We start from the raw sequence: 25,423 nt of genomic DNA on the forward strand, positions 1-25,423 counted from the left end.
TGAATTCTATTAAAACAATTTATTTCCCATACAAACTATTCTTAAAATGCAAAATGAGTGCTGAGTATGTATATCAATATTAAAAATAAGAAAATTGGATCTCCTAACAATATGAAATGAAAATTAAAAAAAAATGTACCTCTTTGCAGTTCTCTGAATTGGAGAAATGTATAAGATCGTCATTATACATCTCCTGGGTATTGATTATGTCACTATATTCTTTCTGACTGAGATCCTCAGGATTAATTCCGTTGGCTCTCAGAAACTCCTGGTAGGCCACACTGAAAGCCTGACCAATTGATTGAGCTATCAGCTGTGCCTGTAAAATAAAATAAGATGCGGCTGAAAAGGAGGAACAACACTCAGTAGCAATGAACAGAGATAGCTTATTCTGAGATTCATCCAAAGTGATACAGAATGCAACAGTCATAGAAATCTCTGTCTTGGAAACTCAATGCAGCAAACTCTTGACCTCTTGACTCTTCTGGTCACCCCATATAAAAAAAGTAGCTTAGAACTGAAAAGTACACAGAAGGACAACCAAAATGATTAAGGGTGTGGAACAGCTTCCATATGAGAAAAGGGGACTGGGACTTTTCAACTTGGAAAAGAGACAACTAAAAGGGACTATGATGGAGGTCTGTAAAATCATGTCTGATGTGGAATAAGCAAGTATTATTTACTCCTTTAAACAGCACAAGAACTAAGGGTCACCCATGAAATTAATGGGCAGCAGGATTAAAACAAAAGGAAGTACTTCTTCATACAAGGCACAGTCAACCTGCTCAACTTATTGCCAGGGGATGGTGCGAATGCCACAATAATAAAGTTTAAAAAGAACTAAATCCATGGAAGATAGGTCCATCAATGGCTATTGCCCAAGCTCTGTGTGTGTGTGTCCCCTAGCCTCTGACTGCCAGTGGACAACAGACATTGAGTCACTGGATGATTGCCTGCTTGGTTCATTCCTGCTAAAGTGTCTGGCATTGGCCACAGTTGGAGGAAAGGATACTGGGTGGACCACTGGGCTGACCCAGTGTGGCCATTCTCATAACCACCATACTGCTTAGCCATCTGTTTCTGTGAGCACTGAAGACGTATATTGTAAATCAGGAGTTCTCAGACTTTTTCCATAGTGTGGAGCATATCGTAAGAGAGGGATTCTCATACACTTGGTATGTTCTGACCACAACTGCAGTCCCCTGTGCAGCAGAGAGGAGAATCTGTGCTTGCATGTGTGACCAGAATAGAGTTCCCCTGGGCAAGGTAGGGAGGCCCTAGTTGAGCACTCCCAGAAGGGGCAGGGCCTCAGGCTGAAGGGGCGGGGCTTAGGGCAGCCAGCCTTCCACACTGCCCAGACCACCACCACTGCCCACTCCCAATGCTGCATGAAATATGTGGTGCCCCTGCCTCCCAGGTAGCCCGAAGAGCCACCCGGAGCATGCCATGCGGCACTCTGACGACAATTTAAAGGGCTCGAGGCTCCGGGGACTGCTGCTGTTGCAGTAGCAGCATCAGCAGCCAAAGCTTCAGGCCCCTTTAAATCACTGGGCCTCAGGGCAGTTGCTCCCTTCTTTCCCCGCCACCTCCAGGTTGGCAGGCATGCTGGCCAAACACTGCTGAGCATATCCTAGCACATTCAGGAATCTGTGCTGGGCTCCAACTGTTCATTCTCCAAGTCTCTGGAGTGTTCTGGTCTCTGACTAGGATGTCTCTTCAGTGTGACATGACTACCCATCAAAGTTAACTGTAAGAGAGCTGAATTGCACTGACTAATATCTGGAAGTACAGGGTAACAGACACATTAGAAATAAAAAGACAGCTGGTAATTATTAATAATAATACTTAGCACTTTACTCATTCAAGACACTATACACATGTTAAACTGAGACAGAATCATAGAACTTGGTAGCAAACTTTGCTTCTTAGTTCCACTAGATGTCAGTGCAGCAGTGAGAAAGAAAGGCGTAGGAAAAAACAGAAGGTATTTGTGCAAAATTAGTTTTCTTAGCTGAAATTTTAATTTCTCCTATAAGGATCCACTGAAGATCACAAAAGAATGCTAAGTTAGACATGATGAGTCAACATGGTTTCCAGGACCCTTATTCTTCCATCATAGGATATGAACTCCTACTGATATAAATGAAAATACTAGTGATCAGCTATGGATCACAAATTATAAGGAAGCAGTGCATCCCTTCCAACAACCTGAATGTTAAAGGTGGTTTGGTTCTGAAAATGTAGTGCTCTTTGTCAGAGAATTGGCACAACCTAAATACAGTCAGAAAAACATGCACTATGTTCTAACACCTAATAACTCTTCATTCCTAAAATCAGAGGCTCAATGGTTTATTTCAAGTATTAAACAGATGTGACATTCTTGTTTAGTTTGTGCTTTGTAACATGTTGTAATAAATTCATTGTTTAAAGACAAAGGCCAATATTCTACCATTTGAAAATAGATTAGAAAACCATGAGAAAAGATTAGCTAAACTGGTCAGTGGTTACACGTTTACACATGGAGGAGGCAGTCACCAAGTCTTAACAAACACAGACTAAATTTACTTGGTAGTGCTTTAAAGCAAGAAGTGCATCATCATTTGTGAATGCACCAGGGCATAGAGCATCCAAAAAAGTAATGACTATAAATGCCACCTTTCTTGTGCATATGCTCTTTTGAGTGAGGGGTCACAATATTTTCTGTGTAATCTAAGCTCTTATGTAAAAAGTATTGGTTTACCCCTTCTAGTTATGAAGAAAACCTTCCAAATGTCAACAGCTGCAGCTCTGACCCACACAGCATTAGGGGATAGTGCCATTTATAACATTTCCAATGCAGAACAATAAGTGGTCTGAGTCCCTGATCTGCTGAGAGCACTTTGTGCAAACCTAAAATGAACCGATACAGCTATAATGATATCTTCTCCCCAACAGAGAGATAGCAAGCAGCATCCTTATACCTGGCCAATCTCATGCAGCTGAAATAGTCCTTTTGCCACTATCAGTGACTCACCATATATCCGAGCAGTTCTAACTTAAACACAGCTCCTTAGCTAGCCCTAAGATTGAGGGACTATAGGCATGGTATTAAATACATCTCAACCAGAATAAAGAAATTGATTCAAGATTACCAGTTTTGTAGCCACTAAATATAAATATCTATTTTGGCCATATAAGGTAAAATGAATGTTAAAAAGTGTCTAAATGATTATGCATTAGAATATTAGAAGGGGAGTGTAGGTTGAAAGAGCACAAACAATTTTGGGATACTGGAAAAAAAAGAGGAGGATTTTAGGGGTTGAGGAAGGAAATGAGAGAACACTTTGAGATGGATCTGTAACGACTATTATAAAAGTTAGTCTATAAACTTTGAAAGGATCAGCCAATCAGAAAAGCATAAAAATGCATTCATGTGATACATACCATTAGATTTCTGAGGTCCTCTGAATGACATATTATATTAAAAGAATTATTTAAAATGTACTTACATCCTCAGATTCGAAGACATGGCATATCATTTTGTACTGTTTCTTTCCTTCCTGGGCACCGGGTGTTGTCTCAATACAGTCTTGAGAAGCAGACCTTGGCATCCGGCGTCTTGCCATTAAAACAACAATGTTACCAATATCAGCAATATATGAGATTGTGCGCAATGCATGATCCATCATAGTTTCCTAAACAAAGCAAAAGATAAACAAAAATGTTCCACATCCCCAGTAGTTACTCCAGAAATGTCACTTTTTCTCTCTCCCATATCATCTATTTTCTTAAATGGGCAACTAAGCTTGCTTGTCTTTGTGGAGTTTCCAAGGGGCCAGATTCTGCAGGCTTTATACAGTTAATTTCTAAACAACACTACCACTAAAGTCAAAGCCTGACTTACTGAAAACCCATGGACTTCAATGGAAATGTTGTCTGAATAATAACTGCAGATATTGGGCTCACACACCCTATTACAAAAAGTTTAAAAGTATCAGATTTCAAGGAAAAGGAAAACATCTTTTAAAAATAATTTCAGCATTTTTGAAAATACACAGTTTATGCAAATAAATGCTAAAGAAAAGCAGTGACAGAAGCTGTTTATAACAAGATCATGAACATTATTGCTACAACAGGAAAAGATAAAGAAGGATTCAACAAAGAATATTTTAACTTTTTTTCAGAAATATAAAGTTATCATTTCCTCTCCTCATAATGAATTGTAAATGTTGTGTTGCCATTTTCTCTTAAGTTATTTTACCACAGATATTCTTACTTCTCCCTCCAAACTCTTCACCATGTAAATTAGAGATATCCGAAAGGGAGAAAAGCCTGCAGTCTAGATTCAGAAAGGTAATCTAAGCACCTGTAGTCCCCTGATGTCATTGGTACTATTCATATGCTTCAAGTGAGGCACACGATTTGCTAAATTGGATCCCAATTTGAGTTTGTCTCACCTCTGAATTTAACCCTTTCTGGGGGTCTTTTGGCAAATGTTGGTCTCCATTTGCAATATCTTTACAGGGCCACTGATGTTCAACCACCTGTAAAATGTAGGCAGGTAGATAACTGATAAACTATATGTTATACAATAGGGGAGAATTTTTTTAGTACTTCATCCTCTGTATGGATTACTTCTGCCTTTTAATTTATGTCTTTTTTAAACTTTGAGGCATTATCTCAGCCTACCATCTCCAGATGTTTTTTCCTCAGGAATGTACTATTATGGAACTTAATAAAAAGTTATCCTTAGGCAACTGTGAAGTCAGTGAACATCTGCAGTCAGGGAAGAATTTTTTGTTACTGGACTCGATTTATCCCAGATATTTATCTTTTGGAATTATCTAAGAACATAAGAACATAAGAACGGCCGTACTGGGTCAGACCAAAGGTCCATCTAGCCCAGTGTCCTGTCTGCCGACAGTGGCCAGCACCAGGTGCCCCAGAGAGGGTGAACCGAAGACAACGATCAAGCGATTTGTCTCCTGCCATCCCTCTCCAGCCTCTGACAAACAGAGGCCAGGGACACCATTTTATCCCCTGGCTAATAGCCTTTTATGGACCTAACCTCCATGAAATTATCTATATCTTCGTATTATTGATTTCTAGTTCACACTTCTGTCATGTCTTTGTTCTATCAAAAAACCAGTGATCTTGTAGAGGAAGAGCCTTCGAGGGCATTTTTAATCATGGCTCCTTTGTACCCACAGGATATAAAATTATAGTGAGTTTTATTATTAGTGAACTTGCACTAAATTTGAACAAATGAATGTGGCCCACCAGCTACCTTCTTAAACTACACATTTATGAGGTGTTCTGCCGTTAAATAATGCTATTACCGTTCCGAAAGAACTTTAAACATTTAGCATTTAAAAAACAAATATATTATGGTATGGATATTCTAGGTAATTATAAATTTCTACAGATTTTAAGAAGCACTCTTGAAATATTTGATTTTCATTTGGGCTGAAGAAGCTAAACATCTAACAGATTTTCTCCTTAAACTGGAATACAAAACATTTGTTCCTGAATCAGTGCTTTCTGGATCTTCCCATCAACTCCCAATAGAGTTTCAGGAGGGTAGAGGGGGCAGCAGCGTTCCCTGGACACTAAGGGAGTGAGGGGAAAGTACCTGCATTCCGTGCATGCCTCTTCACAACTTCCCGGAGCTCTCTTCACCAGCCAGGTGTAAGATAATAGCCAATGGCTCTGCAATCACATCAGCCAACTCCCTCAGCTCCCTTGGATGCATTAGAATGGCCCGATGGATTTGTGTATGTCCAACTTTTCTAAACAGTTCTTAACCTGTTCCTTCTCCACCGTGGGCTGCCCACCACCTTCCCATATTGTGTTGCCTAGTGCAGTAATCTGTTAACTGAACTTGTCTATGAAGACAGAGGCAAAAATAGCATGGAGTGCTTCAGCTTTTCCCACATCATGTCACTAGGTTACCTACCTCTTCCAGTAAGGGCCCCACACCTTGCCTATAGAAACCGTTCTTGTTACTCTTCACATCCCTTGCTAGATGCAATTCTAATTGTGCCTTTTCCTTCCTGATTACACTCCAGAAATATATTTATACTCCTGCCTAATCATCTGTCCAAGTGTGATGGGACAGACGAAACCCAACCTCCCTGCTGGAGGCCTTTCAGTACCCTGGCCAGCAGCAGGAGCAGTGGAGAGGTCCTCCGAGCAGGGTAGAGGGGCAAATTTACAGATATCCACTTTATATCCATGGATGTGGATGTGGATACCTGTAGTTCATTTTTGCAGATACGGACTCAGATACAAATTTTGTATCCACACAGGGCTCTTCAAATTTCCTTGCCTCTACATGTGTTGCTCTCCTACACATCCCTGTTGCTATTCCTCATAATTTTCTTTTCCGTATCATGGTTCCACAATTTTTTCATTCTCCCTTTCATATATTCCCTTTTTCCTTTGGTGATTCCTTCCACTCTCCTTTTTACCGGGGTCTCGGATGGTGCATGTGGAAAAAGGGCTATAGCTGGTGAAATCTGAAGACGATCTGAAGGGAGGGGAGGCAGGGTCAGAGAGGCTGCATGTTCTCCTATAGCTCTCTTGGTGGCTGATGGCTGCCAGTTGCCAGGAACTGAACAGGAGCTGGGAGCCTCTACTGAAATAGCTCCTGTGGCTGCATTGTGGGAGCATGAGTCAGGCAATTAGACAACTCAGAGGGCCTTCATAGGCCAACTCCTGAGGGTGGTCACTGATACATTCACATTCCAGCGTGTGTCAGGTCACATCAGCGGAAGCGGAGCAGCATACTCCACAAAATGGTATCCCATTCAACTTCAGCTTTACCAGAGAGTAACTAGGTTGTGGGGTCAGGGCACGTAGATTTGCCAATCACATGCGGTTCCCATCTCTGCAGGTGGCATCCCTACGCCTTCACTATCCCAGATTTTCCACACTCTGAATGTGAGAAGTAGAACAAAGTTGCTGTGACACTTGTGCCAATTTCACTCCTTGATTGCAAATCTAGCCCGTGGAGCAAAGCAGACAGGGGAAGTTCTGCTCATACCACAAGTATGGCATACTGTCAAAAGCAGAGTTATTTCTAATGCACGAGTTGAACAGGTGGTCACCTAGGGCTGAAAATACTCAGTAGCTGCATGTGTAAATGACTCCAGGGTGGTAGGAGCAACCATTTGCTAATTTTGCCTGTGGCAACAAACCCACTAGTGGTGGCTGTGGTCCAAAGCGATAATATGCCTTATTGCTACTACTGACCCTGTTCAAACCCCAGCATAAATCAAGTTAGATTTTTTTTTTAGTGAAATTAGAATTCCTTTAAACCAGTTAGTGCCACCAGATGCTTCCATGAACAACATACAATAAAATTACGTAAGGGTTAGGACACTAAATTAATGACGGCAGAAATCTATTTTATATAATAGAAGTATATAGAACTGCGATTGACTGTGCCAGCTGCTACACCAGTTGAGAGAGCCACAGTAATGAAGTCAGTCAAGAAACCTCTCTCGGCAAAAAGCATAGTCAAGCTAAAATGCAAAAGCTCGCTGAAAATGAATACAAAAAGATAAGGGAAGCAAAGCCTCTGGCTACTCAGACACATAAAAATCAGCCACATTCAAAGTAGGCTTTAGTAAAACTCCTTAACACACCCAATTCTAGTATCACATTTTTAAATTTTTCTCAATACACAGAGCCAGACTCTGGTACCATTGCTCACCACAAATAGCACTTTATGCCACGGCAGTATTAGGGATGTCACAGAGTAAACAAGTAAATGGTTAACTGAGGAGTCTAGGCTCATCAGTTAATCTTCATGGTTACATGCACCCTTCTCTCCCTCTGCCTCCCCCTCCCCAGCTGCCTCTGATACAGAGGCAGCAGCACAGTGGGGCAGGAGGGAGCCACTACACACTCCTGTCTGCCCCTCATCCAGCACTGCTGCCTCTGATAATGCAGCCACATTAAAAGAAAACAGTGTAATTCCTTACTGTAACAAATACTGAACCGCTCAACATTTAGGAGATGAAATATTCTCAATTAGGGGAGAAAATATTTCCATACTGCCCAGTAAATCTCCAGCCTCTAAGAGCTCTAGCTATTCATATACTCTAGAGATGTTCTTGAACACTAGGGGGTTATTTTCAAGATGTATGATTACAGTCAATCAAGATAAGGCAACCACTCTACATATTCATTAGAGAATAATGGAAAGTATTAAGTCTGTCAGCACTGAAAAACCTTATAAGGTGGCCTGTGACACAGCTACAAATTGTTAATTCAGCAGCCATTTCTGCAATAGTCTGAGAAATGTATCAGGTATATAACATTCCAGTACAGATAGCTTCAAAACCAAGTTTTATATTAATCATAAAGCTGGCTGTAAAAATTAATACAATAAACCATCAATTTGGTATGGACGTTTTTCTAAGCCCTCAGAATAAAACTACTGCCATTCATTCCTTGCTGCTATATGCCGTTTCATTTTGTTGTTGTTGGTTTTCCACCCTCTTTCCTGATTTCCTCAAAGTCTAAAAGATTTTTGTCACCTTATCCTACTTAAAATTCTCTGTCTTTTTCCAGTTGCTCTGTAACCCCTAGAAACTAAATATGCTTTACCAACTATGTCTTCATTCTTTTTTTAATAAAAATCACTATGAACTGATTCCTGTGTCCTAGAAGGCAGGAAGTTCTGTGTGCTCATGACTGAGACCAAAAAGTCAGCGATTAAGAAATTACAGTTTGTTTTCAAGCTCACTTCAGAGGGAGGGTTAAAGAGCTTGAGGGTACCACACAGGAAGAAATTTCCAAGTGCGTCTTCTGGGTTATCAAAGGAACATGTGACCTTTGGGAGGTGGCAGCATACCACCGAAGGTCAGGGAATCTGTGACCTTTGGGAGTTTTTAAGCAGAAGCCGTTAGTAGAATGACATTTTAAAGTTTCTTGCAGGCACCTACCTTCTGCACTCAAAGGGTATGTCTAGACTACATGGTTCCGTCGACGGAGCCATGTAGATGAGTTTACTAGACATAGGGAAATGGAGTGGCTATTTAAATAATCGCTGCTTCATTTACATCAAAATGGACGCCGCGCTGTGCCGATCAGCTGTTTGGCGGCACACCGGGGCAGTCTGGACGCTCCACAGTCGACAACGGAAGCCTTTGTCGACAGCTCCATTATGCTTCGTGGAATGAGGTTTACTGGAGCAGTCGACAAAGGCTTCCATTGTCAACCGCGGAGCGTCCAGACTGCCCTGCTGTGCTGCCAAACTGCTGATCAGCACAGCACGGTGGCCATTTTGATGTAAATGAAGCAGCAGTTATTTAAATTGCCGCTTCATTTCCCTATATCTAGTAAACTCATCTACATAGCTCCATCAATGGAGCCAGGTAGTCTAGACATACCCAAAGTGCCGGAGTGGGGAACAGCCTTAACAATGTTATTCTAAGTGAGAGCTATTGTATAAAATCAGTATTTTTGAAGTATTATGTTTAACCATTTACCTGTGTATCTGCATTCAGAACTTTAATCCTCTGTGTGGAGATGAACAGATCCACTTCAGTCAAGGCCTGGGAATCTCCCTCAGAAGTCTAAAAGACAATCACATTGTTACCAAGGGAATTTTAATTTTCTATTTAAAATGACAACTCCACTGATTCCTTCATGCAAAGTGTAATATTGAACACTTATTTTGCTGAGCTATTACAAAGACAGCAGTTCACAGATGTGTCCATATACATGCAAATTTAGTATTAGAGGATGTTTACTGCATAGGAATAGTTTTGTGTTTTATTTTTTATGTTATGGGTGAGTCTGAACTTTCAGTTCATGGATAGCTCTGGATTGACAGCGAAAGGGCCAAAGTCTTCTCTCAACTGAAATAATTAGAGAAAAGGCATGGACACACTGTTTCCTGCATGCCACATTCCAGTTCTTGAGACACCAGCAGTAGAAAAGAGAGAGCAATCTAGTCTCCATACCTATTCAGTCCTTGGTATTGGTACTAGAATTACTAATAGAATGCAAATCAGAGCTAATTGTTGTGGTGAATTAGTTTTTTTTATAGACACCATTCATTGAGAACTGAATTGAGACCTAAATTATTTCACATAAGGTCAAAGAGCTTTCAGATGTAAATGGGAAGTTACTTATTATGTAGAGAGAAGTTCTTCAAGATGTGTTCTCCAGATGCACATTCCACTGATGATATACACAGATGTTTGGATAGTGTGTGTCAGTGTATCCATGGCCCATGGTCAGTGGTGATGAAGGATAAAGCCGACCTGAAGCAAACTAGCCAATTTCTGGAATCACTGATGGAAGAGCACATCTCTCAACCATACCCTCTAAATGAGTGCTTCTGGGATTGGGAAGGTTGGTTGGTTTATGACAGAGCAATGGGTTGTCTCCTCCTGTAGAAACAATCTCATTGCATGTATGGTTCTGATGACATTTGGTGGTAGAGTGGCTGGGGGACTAGTCACTGAAAAATATGATTGTTTTATGTTTTTCCTCTGGAGAACTGCCATGTAAACTGTAAGGGAACACAAGATGGCTTATGAATTCTTCAGCACATGGAGGGTCTTGTCTGTCTAAGAGATGAACAATTCATTTCCTTCAAAAGGCAGATCCTTTGCTGCCATTTGGACTTCTCTGGGGAATCCCAAAACTCACAATGCCCATCACATAGCAACCAGCCACTTATCTGGAAGTTATAAAACCCTGTTGATCACTGCTTGGAGACTCGTCCTGGCTACAATGTGGCTATCTTTAACTAGCAGCCTGAAGTCTTTGCAGAGCTCATTGGGAAAGCTATCAACCAAGACAAGCAGTCTTTCATGCCTGACAACTGGCCATGTGAAAAACTGCAGACTTGTTCAGGAGAAGGTTTTCTGGTCAAATAAATCTAGTATTTTTGGCTCTATATTCTTCAGTATGAACCAGAATTGGTTTGCATTTTAATTTGTCACAGTGACCACAAGGGAGAATGCAGTGAGGTGTGTATAAAAGAATCCAGCACCTTTAGGAGATGTCTGATATTGTAATGGTCTTACAAGAGGTGGAAATGGCAGAAGTGCTAACGGACTTTTTTGTTTCAGTTTTCACCAACAGTTTAGTAGAGATTGGACATATAATATCACAAATACCAGTGAAAATGAATACGATCAGAGGCCAAAATGATGGGCTTTCCCTTAGCTCAGAAGCTAGAAGAATTGCAAATCATACCTTTACAGTGATGTGTGATTCTAATAAAGGCACTTTAAGCTCCCTCGCATGAAGGCCTGCATTTGAATATGGGGGAACTGGACAATATCATATTGCGGTTTGCAATTTGCGTATATTTTTCCAACTTTTCTTTGTAGTCTAGATGTAGCCCTAGAGATCTAAGACTTTACATCCTATTACCAAGCTAGTGCTTAGTGGAGAACTGCCTGCATCGCAATGGACACATAGTAGCACCCATGATGGTGTTCTCAGCAGAATCCAAGGACTGAGTGGCCATGGAGGCTAAACTACTATTTCATTTGAAGATTTGGCTCACTGATGAAGCAGCACAGGGAAGCAAGCTGCCTATTCTCTGCCTATATTTGTGGATAAAGAGAAGACTTTGTTCTCCAAGGGGTATCACTCCAGGGCCACTCACCTGCACTGAATTCAGTCAAAATGACAATACAAAAATGCATTATTTTTCGTTGTATTAAAGGTGGGTCAAACAACATGCAAAGAGTGAAAGTCACATTACATTTTGGCAAAGAACTAATCACTTACAATCAAGACTATCACAAACAGTGAGATTCACTCTAAGGACACTTTTGATAATCACATTTACCCTGACACCATTGATGTACATTTTGGTTAATTTGGTGGAATATCTCATCAGCAAATTGTACTAGTTACCATATTGAGTTGGAAAATTAAACTTTGCATGAGCTTAAATATTCAGAATGAATTTAATTAATATAAACACAGTAAGTCATGGTCATATTTAATTATATTGTTAGCATTAACTATTCCTGTTAAAACAAGCATAAGCATTAGATTTTTTTTAATTCTCCCCCTCATAAAACTGGTCATTTATTTGAAATGAACAAACCACAGGACATTGTGACATTAAACAGAAGAACAGCAACAGACAGGCACTCCGGCAAGTGGTAGATGAAAGAAATAAACAAGTGTTTCTTGTTTCCTTCATTAGCCTATGATTAAACAAATAAAACCAAAATTATGAGGATCTGTAATAAAAAACACAACTCTCCAAGGGGAGCAAGGACAACAAAAATGGAAACAAACATTAGCATTCAAGAAAAACAATCTACACACCGCTTTTTTCTTGATTTTAGCCGCCTTTTGCATCCTCTGAGGAGCAGCATAAAAAAGAAAGCAGACAGATGCACACACACACAAAAAAAAAAAAAAAAGGAGAGAGAAAAGACAGTGTGTGAAGTCAGGGAAACCTTTTGATTATGATTCCAGACTCTTAAAACTGTTATTTGGGGGAAGAAAGGGGAGAGAGTGGTTTACAGGATATATATATTTGAAGCATATGGGCTTCAATGGGATAATGGACACTGTCAAATGGGGTTATGCATACTGCCAACTCATTACAGAAATGATGGAGTGTTGTCTGTTAAAAGCTGTTCATTACATTTTTTCCCTGCTGGATGCACCATTACCTAAAATTGCATACCAGGCACTTACAGGATGTCCAAATCCCCGATTTATTCATTCAAAGAGACATAGATTTGTACATACAAAAATCATATTAGTTTCAGAAGTACTGTTCAGGCACTAGCATTTTAACATTAGGGTATGTTTATAATATGGTAGCTCCTACAAACTATGCTAAGTGAACAAACTATGCCTGAGCTCAAGCAATTAGGTGCAAGGGTTCAAGCAACAGTTTTACTTTATTTTCATAAATGATGTGGCAAGCTCCGAAGTGCCTGGACTATGAACTGCCAAGCCTACAGATGCTGGGCTCAGCCCTGGCACAGAATAAGCACTGGATCAAGACCAAGTTTCAGTGTAGGTTTTTTCAAATGGACATGTGCAGAGATTAGAGGCAGTACAGAATAATCTAAGGGCATCTCTGCAGAAGAGAGCCTGCAAAAGGTCTTGAAGGAGAGTCAAACGTCTGTCAATCTCCAAAGGTCTACCTGTGCGATCTTTGCTCTAACAAACTGGAAAATACCACTCAGTTGTGCACACTGTATAGAAGTGCACGTGAATGCAAGGTCCACCATTCACACATTTTTTGAATTGCCCTGGGTCACCAAGTCTTCCTGAATTGGCAAAATGGGTCCCCACCTGGAAAAGGTTGCTGCTTTAAAGAATCCATCTACTGTACTCTGCCAATTTGGTAAAAGCCCCAGTTCAGTGATCTAGTATACAGCTTTTGACATCAGAAAAACTACACCTTTCTTCCACTGCGCCCTTTGGGGGATGGCGGAGGGGGGCACTACAATTCCCAGTGAAGTTCGTGGAAAGATGCCCATCAATTTTAATGGGAGCTGGACCCGGCCTTTAATACGGGAATCTGATGCAGCCGTGGCAGTTATCCAGGTCCATGTCTAGTAGCATTAACATTATCTATGTTCAGATTAGCTCTTAGTTAATGGCACCTATAGGAGGACTAATTTATTGTGGCTCCCCTATCTTTTTAAAGCATGAGCCTTACTGCTGCCCTGTGAAGAATCATGAGGGAACGGTCATCTGTGTACAGAGATTTCCCTGGCCTATAGGAAAAGACATGGGACCACCACCTGCACTGCTCAGCCATGCAAGCTATTTAGGGAATCCACACACTGAGTTTAACTCTGGCACTGGGACTCTCCATGCTGAGCAATTTCCTTCCCCTTAGAAAGCAGCACTGAAGCAATGTTATCTGAAAGTTGGGGAGGGGTGGGAGCTCTTGAAGACTTGCGAGGCACAATCCCTCCCTACTTGGAAGATCCTGGCATTGCTGTCACAATTGGAGGCCAGATCACTTTCTTCCTTTGTGGGCAAGGCAACCCCAAAAAGGCAGAATTCAGAGAACACCTGGGATCCCTTCTGCAGGGATCAACCAACCTCTGAACCACATGTTTAAAAAAAAACCTATTTAGATTACGATCTGCAACAACTTAGTATATTACTATCACATCTGACAAAGTGTTTTTTACCCATGAAAGCTTACGCCCAAGTAAATCTGTTAATCTTTAAGGTGCCATAGGACTCCTCACTGTTTTTGCAGATACAAACTAATATGGCTACCCCTCTGAGTCTACTAAACTTACTGAGTTAAGCACATATTAAAGAGGATTTCTGGTAAATCAATCCTAAAACACTACTGGTTTTCCAGAGGGAGTGACTATTCTCAATCCCCGTGAAATGAAGTGAGCTCGGAAAAGCAAAGCTGAAAAGCACTATGTATCAAGTTTTTTGATCATTGTACAAGGTCTGCTCCACAATGCCGCGCCTGGTAAAATGCAGATTTTGAAGTGAAGTTATTTCAAAAAGTGTGTAGTGTCTGCCCTAGCGCCTTGAGAAGGCAGAAAACAAATGATCTGAGAAATACCTTTGAGACCGGCCAGCAGCGCAATGCAACTACTGTAACACACAATCTATCTGTATCAAACACTAAAGTGAAACTTATTGATTTAGAAGCATGGTATTTAGTGTCAAAAATGGCATTTTGTGTAATCAAGCCATTAAAAGTTTGCTATAGAAACAGCCTAGATAAAATTTCAGTTGTGCAGATCTTTAAATTTTATTCATGCTAAAAATCTCTGAATGTTACTTTTAGATGTCATAATTTTCTTTTAATTGCAGTTTTACATTCAGCTGTGCCTCACAGGGATGTTAAATAGCGGTTCGGAAGCTAAATGAGTAGTTAATGGAATTTTCATCAACTACTTGATTAGTCAATAAGAAGAGGGTTCGCTGAAGCTCTGCTTTTTAAATGTAGTAAGTGCCTCCGGGCTCTACTAAATTTAAAAGGCAGAGGCGCAGCAGGGGACCAGGTACAAGCCAGGACAGCTGAGTCCCAGCTCACACCAGGACCCAGATGCTGCAGCTCTGCTGCAGCCTGGGGGCTCTTCCTATGTTTAAAAAGCAGAGCTGCAGTATCTGGGATTTGGCTAGTTCTAATTTCATCCACATTGGATTTTTATGCCTCCTTTTGTAACATTTCAAGTGACCATACCTCCTATTTCAAGCACATGGAGACAATGCATAATGGACATCTCTCACTGCAGCTACATTGGAGCTGCTCTGCACTTCAAGTGGACTCCAAATGCCACAAACAGGTTTACAAAGTATACTTACAAAAGACAGGAAAGGGTTACAATTTTATGAATAATAAAGCCAGCTCCTCTTGCAAGCTAACTGCACTTGCAGTTGCAAGAATAGCAACTTATTTGGTTAACCAGTGTAAATCAGGCCAATTCTACACTTTTCATGCCCTCCAATCCCTTCTAAAGTCCAAATCAAGTGTCAATAAAGATGCCTGTCTTGCTGTGCAGATTATTTGACGTGAAGGGACTATCTCCAAACATATGCTACTTCTACTGATTAAATTATTTTCAGTTAAATCTGTAGGTTTTTTCTAATTACACACTTCAATTTACATATTTCATATCATGTCTTTATCTACATGTAGACTGGAGATATTGGTACAAATCTAAACCAATCAATTCCACAGAACATGATTAAAAAAATTCTCTTACCTGGATTATATATTCAGATAAAATGCATTTATTTCATTGACCACAGAAAATACTGTGTATTAAAATACTTCCATGCAAATCCATGGTTTCAAATGACACTAATATAAATCTGGTACTGAGCCTTCTTATCTTAAGAAAATAATATTTTGATGCATTTGAAATATTTTCAATTACATGAATAACCAATTCCAGGGTCTAACACTGTAGTGTCCAACACGCTAGCCACATATGGCTATTTAGCAGGTTGAGTATGGCTAGTTCACTATAGCAGTAGCCACTATAGTGGCTTCCATGCAAATCCATGGTTTCAAATTACACTAATACACTATAGACACTCTAGTGGCTACTGCTTCAGAACTCGTTGGACACCAAAGGTCTAATAAGATGACAGGAATCAATCAGTCATAAACCGGTTGGAATGTTTTCTCATTACAATCCAGATTTTACCTTGAGTACTTATATTGTACAATTTGGAAGAGCCTCTGCAATAATTTATATTCTGTTCTTCAGAGGATGTGTATGTTCTACAATGCTAAACACTGGGAAAAGTGAGGATTTTTACAGCTGCAGATATGTATTCACTTGAGTGCACCTCTCAGTAGATGTGAAGGTTTAGAAGTTTCAGACTATTCCAAGTTCAGTTATCAAGGGAGTCTATTCTACAGACCATAAAAAATCACCTACCTTGACACGGCTCACGGCCTCTTGAGCTTGCATCATTCTTATATTTTTGGAAGGGTTGCGTTCTGAGAGCAGCTGTGTAGAACCCAAGTAATTGGCTGCAAAGATGATTCCATCAATGAGATCTTCAGGTTCACAGGGTCCTGGAACTACAGAGGCAGGTATACAATTGTTACCTTCAAAAAAGGAGTAGGGCATCAGAAAGTTTAAGGAAGGGCACTGATACTTGCCCAACTTCTCCTTAACACATTTCTTTATTTGCAACAGCCTAGTTAAAAGAATCATTGCAGAGTTTAGTGCATATTAAACAGTGCATTTATTTCCCATAATTATGTCTCAAAAACTAAAAGGCAGTATTTACGTGTAGTATTTACGATACTGCATAGTGTGTTGGACTTGGAATTACAGAGAGTAGTTCATTGAAGCATGTTGCTGGAGGGAAAACACAACAGAGCTCTTCACTACACTAAACCAAATGCTGCTCTTGAATGCACACAAAAGCCTCCTTCCCATTGATATCAATGCTACAAGCACTGAGTGTTCTTATCTGTGGGCGAAATTCTGTTCTTGTATATGGATTCCTCAATACCAATATTTGTCAATGACAAAAAGTGCATGGATCCTCAAATTCTTTGCCAACTATAGCAGAACCTTGTTAGCTCACACTAATGAGTGACACGTCTTTCGTAACAATTGCATGTTGTGAATCGTCAAGTAAAGAAACACAAGAAGATTTCCTGTATCAGATTACAGAATTGATGCAGGCAGATGTGATGTAGAGGATCAAATGTCAAAGCATCACAGGCAGTTACAACACCTGACAGGTCAAAGACAGAGGTATCTGATGGCTGAGTAGATGACATCAATACAAAAACAAAATACAAAATACAATTAAAACAGCACTTCATTTCATGCAGCCAAGAACTTTTAATGGAAAAAAAAGCTGTGAAAAGACTTTGTGCCTGCATCACTGAGGTTTTAATTTTAAAATAATATGTTTCCTATACACTCCATAACTCAAGTTATAAAAGTAATTCTGTGTACAAAAATACACAAAGGAATGCGGAGGTTGGAGACACAAATGAACATTTAACATCCATTTTTACCAATCATCATCTATGTTAAGCTCTTATGCTGAGCATAATGAATTTAGTCAACTGCCTTAACATACAGAGAGAAAAAAAATTCAAACCACTAAGTAACACCACGGGGACACTGACAATCATGTCCTACTACACACTTGCTAATCAGAGGTAGGAAGGACTCATGATACCAGCTACATGTTTTGTTAGTCTATAAAGTGCTACCAGACCATATGTTGTATTTTAAGTCAATAGATAATCTAAGGTTTAAGCATACATTTAGTAAAAAAGATCACATTTCACAGAGAAGGCTATCTTCATTGGGCCAAGAAAAAGACAATTACCTGTTCTTTAACTGGTGTTCTCTTAAATGTGTGTGCTTGCCATATGCCTCAGTGCCAGAAGCATTTTCCATGAGTAGTATCTGGTGACTCCTGCAATGGTGCCTCCGTGGTACATGATAAGGGGTGCTATGCACTCCCCCCATCCTCAATTCCTTCTTGCTGTAAATTCTGACAGTGGGGATGGAGGGTGGGTTGTGGAATGGACATGAGCAACGCATCTCAAATGAAACCAGTTATGGAACAGATAACTGTCTTTTCTTCTTCGAGAGATTGCTCATGTGCATTCTACATTAGGTGGCTCCAAGCAGTATCCTTGGAGGCAGGTAGGAGATCACAACTGCATGGATTAAAATACGGCCCTGCCAAACCCGGCGTTGTCTCTATGTATGTCCTGGATTGCTACACGTGACAGGAAGACCACTGATGATGCCTCGGCCCTGGTCAAATGGACTCAGATAATCAGCAGCAACATGACCTTTGCGAGCTCATTACAGGCCCATATGGAAGATCAGAGCAGAAATCCTCTCTGATTAAACTTGAAGCCCCTTCATCCTATCAGCTGTAGTGAAAAATAAGAATGTTAAATATTGGTTAAGTGAATAGTTGATTAACCTCATGAGTTCTTATCAGTTACTCAACTATTTTATAGTCTCTGGGGTGTGGGGCCAACAGCCTGTGCAATCCGTCTGCGCTCCCGAGGAGGCCCCTGCCACTCTGCACTGCTGCCTCTATCTGAGGCAGCAGCATGGGGTGCCAGGCAGGAGCTGGTCCATGAGGGGAGCCAGTTTAAAAACCAGTTCCCTTCACAGACCGGCTAACTGTTCATAGAACCATAGAGCTGGAAGAGACCTCAGGAAGTCATCAAGTCCAGCCCCCTGCCCAAGGCAGGACCAATCCCAACTAAATCAACCCATCCAGGACTTTGTCAAGCTAAGACTTAAAAGCCTCTAGGGATGGAGATTCCACCACTTCCCCAGGTAACCCATCCCAGTGCTTCACCACCCGCCTAGGGAAATAGTTTTTCCTAATATCTAACCTAGACCTCTCCCACTGTAACTTGAGACCATTGCTCCTTGCTCTGCCATCCGTCACTACCGTGAACAGCCTTTCTTCCAGCCTCTTTGGAACCTCCCTTCAGGAAGTTAAAGGCTGCTATCAAATCCCCCCCTTACTCTTCTCTTCTGCAGACTAAACAAACTCAAATCCCTCGCTCTTTCCTCATAGGTCATGTGCTCCAGCCCCCTAATCATTTTGGTTGCCCTCCACTGGACCCTCTCCAATGCATCCACATCCTTTCTATAGTGGGGGGCCCAGAACTGGACACAATACTCCAGATGTGGTCTCACCAGAGCCAAATTAAGGGGAATAATTACATCTCTGGATCTGCTGGCAACGCTCCTCCTAATACAACCTAATATGTCATTAGCCTTCTTGGCTACAAGGGCGCACTATTGTCTCATAGCTGGATAGCTTCTCATCCACTGTAACCCCCAGGTCCTTTTCTGCAGAACTACTACTTAGCCAGTCAGCTCCCAGATACAGAGGCAGCAGGACTAGAAACCTGTCTAGAGGCATGAATGCTTTTGTATGCATCAAACCAAGCACTACTCCAATTAATTCTGTCCTTTGAACTGCTATGAATGTAGACTTTATATCATTGACTAGTACCCCAAGGACTGGCACATGGCTAAGAGGGTCTCAATGTCCCACTTTACCCACATCTTGGAGCTGCCTTTGATCAGCATCTCATTGAGGTATGAATAAACCTGGATTCCTTGGCACCTTAGGGAAGCTGCCACTACTGCCATGTACTTAGTAAAGACCCTTAGTGCTATAGCCAAGCCAAATGGGAGGACTGTAAACTGGTAGTGGCAGGACCCACCAGAAAGCATAAAAAACGTCTGTGACCAACATAAAAATATGCATCTGTCAGGTCCAGGGTGGCATACCACCTTCCTGGATCTAAGAAGGGAATAATGAAGGTTAGGGAGACCACATGGAATTTGAACCTCCTAGATACCTGTTGAGATTTTGCAGGTTCAGGATAGGCTGAAAACCACCTTTGACTTTCAGAATCAGGAAGAATCAGGAATAGACCATCCTGTTCCTGTACTCGGATGCAGCTTCTTCTACGGCCCCCAGATGTAGCAGCTCCTGAACCTCCTGCATGACAAAACTCTTGGGAGAAGGGTCCCTGAAAAGGGATGGGGTGGAGGTAGCAGTGTACTTATCCAGAGAAGATGAGGACGATGCCTGTGATGTCAGTTCCGCTCCTCCTTCCAGTGGGGTGACTGCTGACCCACTAGAAACTCCTGGATTCAGGGGTTTCTTCCTCAGGAGCCTGCGCCAGCTTGGGGGTCGAGTACACTGAGGCTGACGATTTCTCAGAAGACCCCAAAACCGACCAGGCAGCATGGGATGAGTTGGTTCTGTGAGTCCCAGGGTACTGGTCACTGTCCCTGTGGGCAAGCTGGAAGGTGCTGAAGGCAGAGGCAGCACCCCAAGCATCAGTGCCTGACCTGCTGGCAAGAAACCCTACTCAATGCCATCTTCTGAAGTTGCATGAAAGCAGCCAGGAGTGGGAGGGTCTTTGATTCCTGCATGGCAGTAAGTGCTGCACGCCCACAAGGATCCCTGAGCAGGATGACGCTCTGTCATAGAACCTTGGAGCCCATTGGGCAAAGGCGGATCAGTAACATCTGCTCAGGGCCAGGAATGAGACCGACGGCCTGATGACCATTGAGACCATGAGGACTGATGTGAAGGGGACTGGTGCCAGTATGTTTGCAAATGGCAATGTCATTCATCTCAGAGATGCACAGGGCTTGCATCAGTGCCTGTGCCAGAAGGCGCATACCTCAACAGGTCTGCGCCACAGTGCCAGCAAACCCTGCCATGGGTCCTGCCTTCAGCACCCCACCCCACTGGGGAACTAAAAGGGAGTTTGCAAAGCCTGCTTCCTCATGGTCTGAGACTTGGAGTCTGAGTGGGGAGCACTGGCGGAATAATCTCTTAAGATAGGAAGATGCCCATAAAAGAGGCCAATGTGGGCTTGGTCTGGACTGACATACTGCCGGTGCCATTGGCAAGGCCCATATGTCCTGCGCTACAAGGCCTCTGGAGTGGATGGCACCTACAGCTGCTGGAGGCCTTCATCACTTCTCAGCATAAGTGACTCAAGATGGAAAAGTCTGGGCTACTCCACATGAGCCGGAGCCCAATTCCCAGGCAGAGGTGATGAGCCGCCCATCACGAGTTTCAGCCCTCTTCCTGACTTCTCCCTTCCATCATGAAGAAAGTCCCCTCGCAGATGTCTTCGACTTCTTGATCGGAACCAGTGAGGAGGAACTGGCTAGCTAGAAGATGGCACCAGTAGAGCGCTCCACACTGAATCGATCACGTTCAAGACCAAGTCTGACCTCCCCTCCTGTGCCAGGGTCAGCACCAACTCCATTAGAAGAGCATAAAGGCAAATTCCTTTTTAGTCTGGGGCTTAAACGACTTACAAATTGAGCACCTATCGCTAATGTGCCCTTCACCGAGATACTTCAGGCAACTGTTGAGTAGGTCACTAAGGCAACAGCTACACTGCCTTTTTTTTGTGGAAGGGGATATGCAAATTGCGCTCAGATTTGCATATCTTCTTCTGATTCTTTTTGCGGAAGAAGTTTTTCTGATAAAAGCCCCATGTAGATGGGGCCATTTGCCGGGAAAAAGCCCTCTTTCACAAGACCCTTTATTCCTCAAAAATAGAGGTTTACAGGATCTTACGAAAGAGGGTTTTTTTCCCGACAAATGGCTCCATCTACACGGGACTTTTTATTGGAAAAACCTCTTCCGCAAAAAGTACTGGAAGAAGATATGCAAATGCGAGTGCAATTTGCATATCCTCTTCTGCCAAAAAAAAAAAAAATGGCAGTGTGCTGTAACCTAAGAGGCATAAGACATTTGCCTATGTCACAGGACTTGAAATCTGGGGATTGGGGCATGCACAGTCCCTAGACTGCATTGCATCAGGGATAACTACAGACTATTACTAAAACTACAACGCTAAGGAAATTAACAGGAAAACTATCTACAAGTGAGAATGTGTAGAGAGCAAACTTCCACTGGCATCATTACTGGCAGTAGGGGAGTACGTGTGCCCCTTACTCTGTGCTCCCCAATGGATACTGCTGAGGGAAAATCTTCCAGAACCAGTGCATGAGGCGAGCACACGCACCCCTAATATGGAATGGACATGAGCAATCACTCAAAGAAGAACGGTAAAGAGATCAGCATGGTACAGCTCTAAGCCAGGCAAAAATATTAGCCAGAAAGAGACTATCTGGAGGACATTTATGTACTCTGCTTCAAAACAGGACCATCATAGAACTTAAAAGCCAGAGGACAATGTTACCCACAACAGAGAAGACAAGAAGCTGTCTTTGTGCTCACTGGTCATATGTCAGACCTGAGTTCAGGAACTTATTCAGACTGACAGCTTCCAGTCCTGTACAGATGGTATAAAATAACTGGGGGGAATAAAGAAGTCCAAGTAGTCTGCCAAGAAATAACACTGAGAGGAAAGCTACACAGAACATCCATTACCCAATCCATGTGAAAGAAGGAAAGATGCCAGATGGCAGCTGAAGACAACAAAAAAAGAGGACAGATTTAAAAAAAAAAAAAAAACCTGGAATCAAAGATGAAAAGAAAATAAGGACATGTGGAACTTAAATTTAATTAATATTACTCAAATTGAAGCCCTGGTCCAGTAGAGCACCCATGCACATTTTTGGCTTAGAGACTGACTTCAGTGAGATTTTAAAATTAACTGCCCTTTTACAAACTGCTTTAGCAACACCAAGATAATTTTCCAGGGACTGAAAAAAGGAGAGGCAGCAAGCTGGAGAGAGAAACAAAGGAAGGTATTTATGCTGTTCTTGGGTTATGCGCATCTCCTTTATTCAATGGCTAAGCCTTATTTTTAGCTTGATTACATCAACACTAAAGAGGCAGTCACTCCACAATTTTGGCACCAATCCCTTGACTGTAAATACTCTAAGTTCTCCAACAGCTCTACAATGGGAACTCAGTATGAGCCATATCAACATGCCAGGATGCTAAACCATCTCTCCCAAGTAAACAAATTTATTGTGGAGAGGGGGAGACGGTTGAAGGGACATTAAATTAGCATCTCCAACTAAAAAACACCCACAACCCAACAACAATTTTCTGGTAAAGAGAATTTGCTTACTCAGACAGCCTACTGAACTTCTCTGATGCACACATGGATAAGCTCTAAAACAGGAAAAGGAAATACCTTGCTACTTTGATATAGGGATGTTAACTGATTAATACAGCGGGGCCAGGCACAGGGCCCTAAGTTAAAGCAGTTAATCAGTTCACTGCTATCGTTTAACCAGTTAACCCTTTTAACATCCCTACTTTGGTAGAATGCACAGAGGTAGCTATTTGCATCTACTTTATTTAGTGGATATTTCTAATTCCTAGCTGTACTAGGTTCCAAATCATCAAACACAAATAAAGTGTGATTAAATCCTTAAATTTCTTCATCAGAGAATGCTGCTGCCTCTGACAATTCCATACAAACCAAACATCTGACTGCTGTAATATCAGCCTGCTGCAGAAACAAAATAGTCTTTGTAATTCAGTAATCACGGTACATTTTTAAAAAATCAATACTAATAGCCCCAGGATCAGCAGAGACTAACTAATATTCACACAAAAAGGAACAATTTGTTCTGTTAGGGAACACTGCAATTTCAAACTTCCAAAGGGTAATTATTTACAACATGAGCCAGATTTTGCTATAAACTAAACTACAGGTTGAACCTCTCTTGTTCTGGGATCTCTGGTCTGGCAACACCTATGGCCCAGCAGGACCATGGATGTCACTGGACCAGAGAGGCCTTGGACCAGGAAGCCCCAGCGGTTGGGAGAAGAGCTGATCTGGCAGCCTGCAGGGCCAGTGGCCTGCGGTCAGGGCATCTGGCCAGTGGGCCAGCAGCCAGAGCGGGGCCAGCAACTGAGGGCAGGGAACCCTGTCAGCTGAGGGAAGAGACTTTTTTAAAATAATTAAACATACCTTGACAGTGCCCTGTAAAAAATCAGAAAAAAACATCTACCAAATCTTAAAGAGTCTACTCATCAAAAAAGCTGCATGACCAGTTCCATAGCAGGTCAAGTTATTTACATAGTATCTCAAGAATCAGTTACAGCAGGTGCAGTTCTAAACTACTTAATGAGCAAAAATTCCACGAAGACACCAGATTTTAGATTTGTGATCCCATCTGTTGATCCAATTTCAGCACAAATTCTCTTTAAGGTGTTCTGGTCCCCTCTACCCTCCTTCACCAAAAGCAATCTATACTTTATATAGAACTGATGCATCTCTTTGTTGAAATGCATATAGTGTCCTTTCAGGTCTAGCTTTTCATCTGATATCCTTGATAGCACACAACTAAACATACTGGAATAATACTTACAAATACTCTCTTATACAACCAGGACCAGAAGTCCAATCCATACAGCTGAGGATTTGCAACAAAACACTTCAGAAAAGGAAGTGACACATCTATAAATATAGGCCCTTATTCTGTTTTTCACACACCACCACCTACTGAATTCAAGGGTTTCCCAGGTGCTCACAAAATACAGGGTTTGGTCTGTCCTTGGCAATATATCAAGCTTTATAAATCTCTCGAAGAATAGATTTTTGTCTCCATTTTTGTTCCAAACTACTGAGAGCTACTTGAAAGGCACTTTATCTTCACAGACATCAGCCTAGAGTTCTGTATTTCATCTGCTATATTTAAAGACATCACTAACACCTCAAATGGAGCTATAATCCCTGCCCTACTTTAAGTGTCTATGGAATTACTTACTGACTGTTTCAAAGAAAAAAGAGCCATGTTTTCATATCATACGTCCCAGCAGTTTAGTGACAATGAACATGACACTCAGCTAGTTTGGTTTAAAACATATTAGTTGTAACTTATTACCTAAAACAAGTCTCTCAAATAATTTTATTAATGCTTTAGTGGGGGGTGGCAAAGTGTGTCTTAAAATGGCTTTAATTATACACTTTTATTTTAAGGATTTTGATTCACCTTATTATGTCCCCTCCCGTTCTTCAAAAAGAAACTTTAGCAGATGACATTTGCAAGATGACATCACTCCACTATCAACAGATGGTAGTTGACTATATAGTTATCTCAAGCTCTGCAACTTTTTAACATCTTATATATAAAGAGTTTATACAGGGGGTCAGTGGGTAAGGGGAAGCATGCTATTAGAATAAATCTTCCAAAAGTTTTCCATCAAGAAGGAAATGCAGAGAACCTTCAGATGAAACAAGACATGCAAGTGATGTATGGAGCATTACGGCAAGTAATTCCCTGCTCTAATAAGAATATAACAGTAGGGATCTATTATCAAAGGGTAGGAATAAATGGTAAATTTTCAGAATGGAGAGGGGTGGTAAATTTTCAGAATGGTGTTTTCCCCAAGGGTCAGTCCTAGGACCAATCCTATTCAACATATTCATAAATGATCTGGAGAAAGGGGTAAACAGGGAGGTGGCAAAGTCTGCAGACGATACTAAACTGCTGAAGGTAGTTAAGACCAA

At 41.5% G+C, this 25,423-nt stretch overlaps 1 protein-coding gene across 7 annotated transcripts in view; it reads right to left on the reverse strand.

The window, feature by feature from the left end:
* Positions 1-25,423, reverse strand: part of APBA2 (amyloid beta precursor protein binding family A member 2) — a 186,419-nt gene that overhangs the window by 26,129 nt on the left and 134,867 nt on the right. For 4 of the 7 annotated variants that reach the window (XM_089781882.1, XM_089781878.1, XM_089781879.1 and 1 more), the window contains exons 6-11: positions 16,368-16,513; positions 12,298-12,333; positions 9,480-9,566; positions 4,437-4,523; positions 3,489-3,674; positions 140-319 (exon numbers count right to left, since the gene is read on the reverse strand). In XM_089781882.1, the coding sequence (XP_089638008.1) occupies positions 140-319; positions 3,489-3,674; positions 4,437-4,523; positions 9,480-9,566; positions 12,298-12,333; positions 16,368-16,513 (722 nt within the window). The remainder of the gene's footprint in view (positions 1-139; positions 320-3,488; positions 3,675-4,436; positions 4,524-9,479; positions 9,567-12,297; positions 12,334-16,367; positions 16,514-25,423) is intronic. The other 3 variants (XM_089781881.1, XM_075897717.2, XM_075897720.2) reach the window with 3 other exon arrangements.

The sequence above is a fragment of the Pelodiscus sinensis genome, chromosome 14 (genome assembly GCF_052426305.1).
Source record: "Pelodiscus sinensis isolate ZL-2025 chromosome 14, ASM5242630v1, whole genome shotgun sequence".
Classification (NCBI taxonomy): Eukaryota; Metazoa; Chordata; order Testudines; family Trionychidae; genus Pelodiscus; species Pelodiscus sinensis.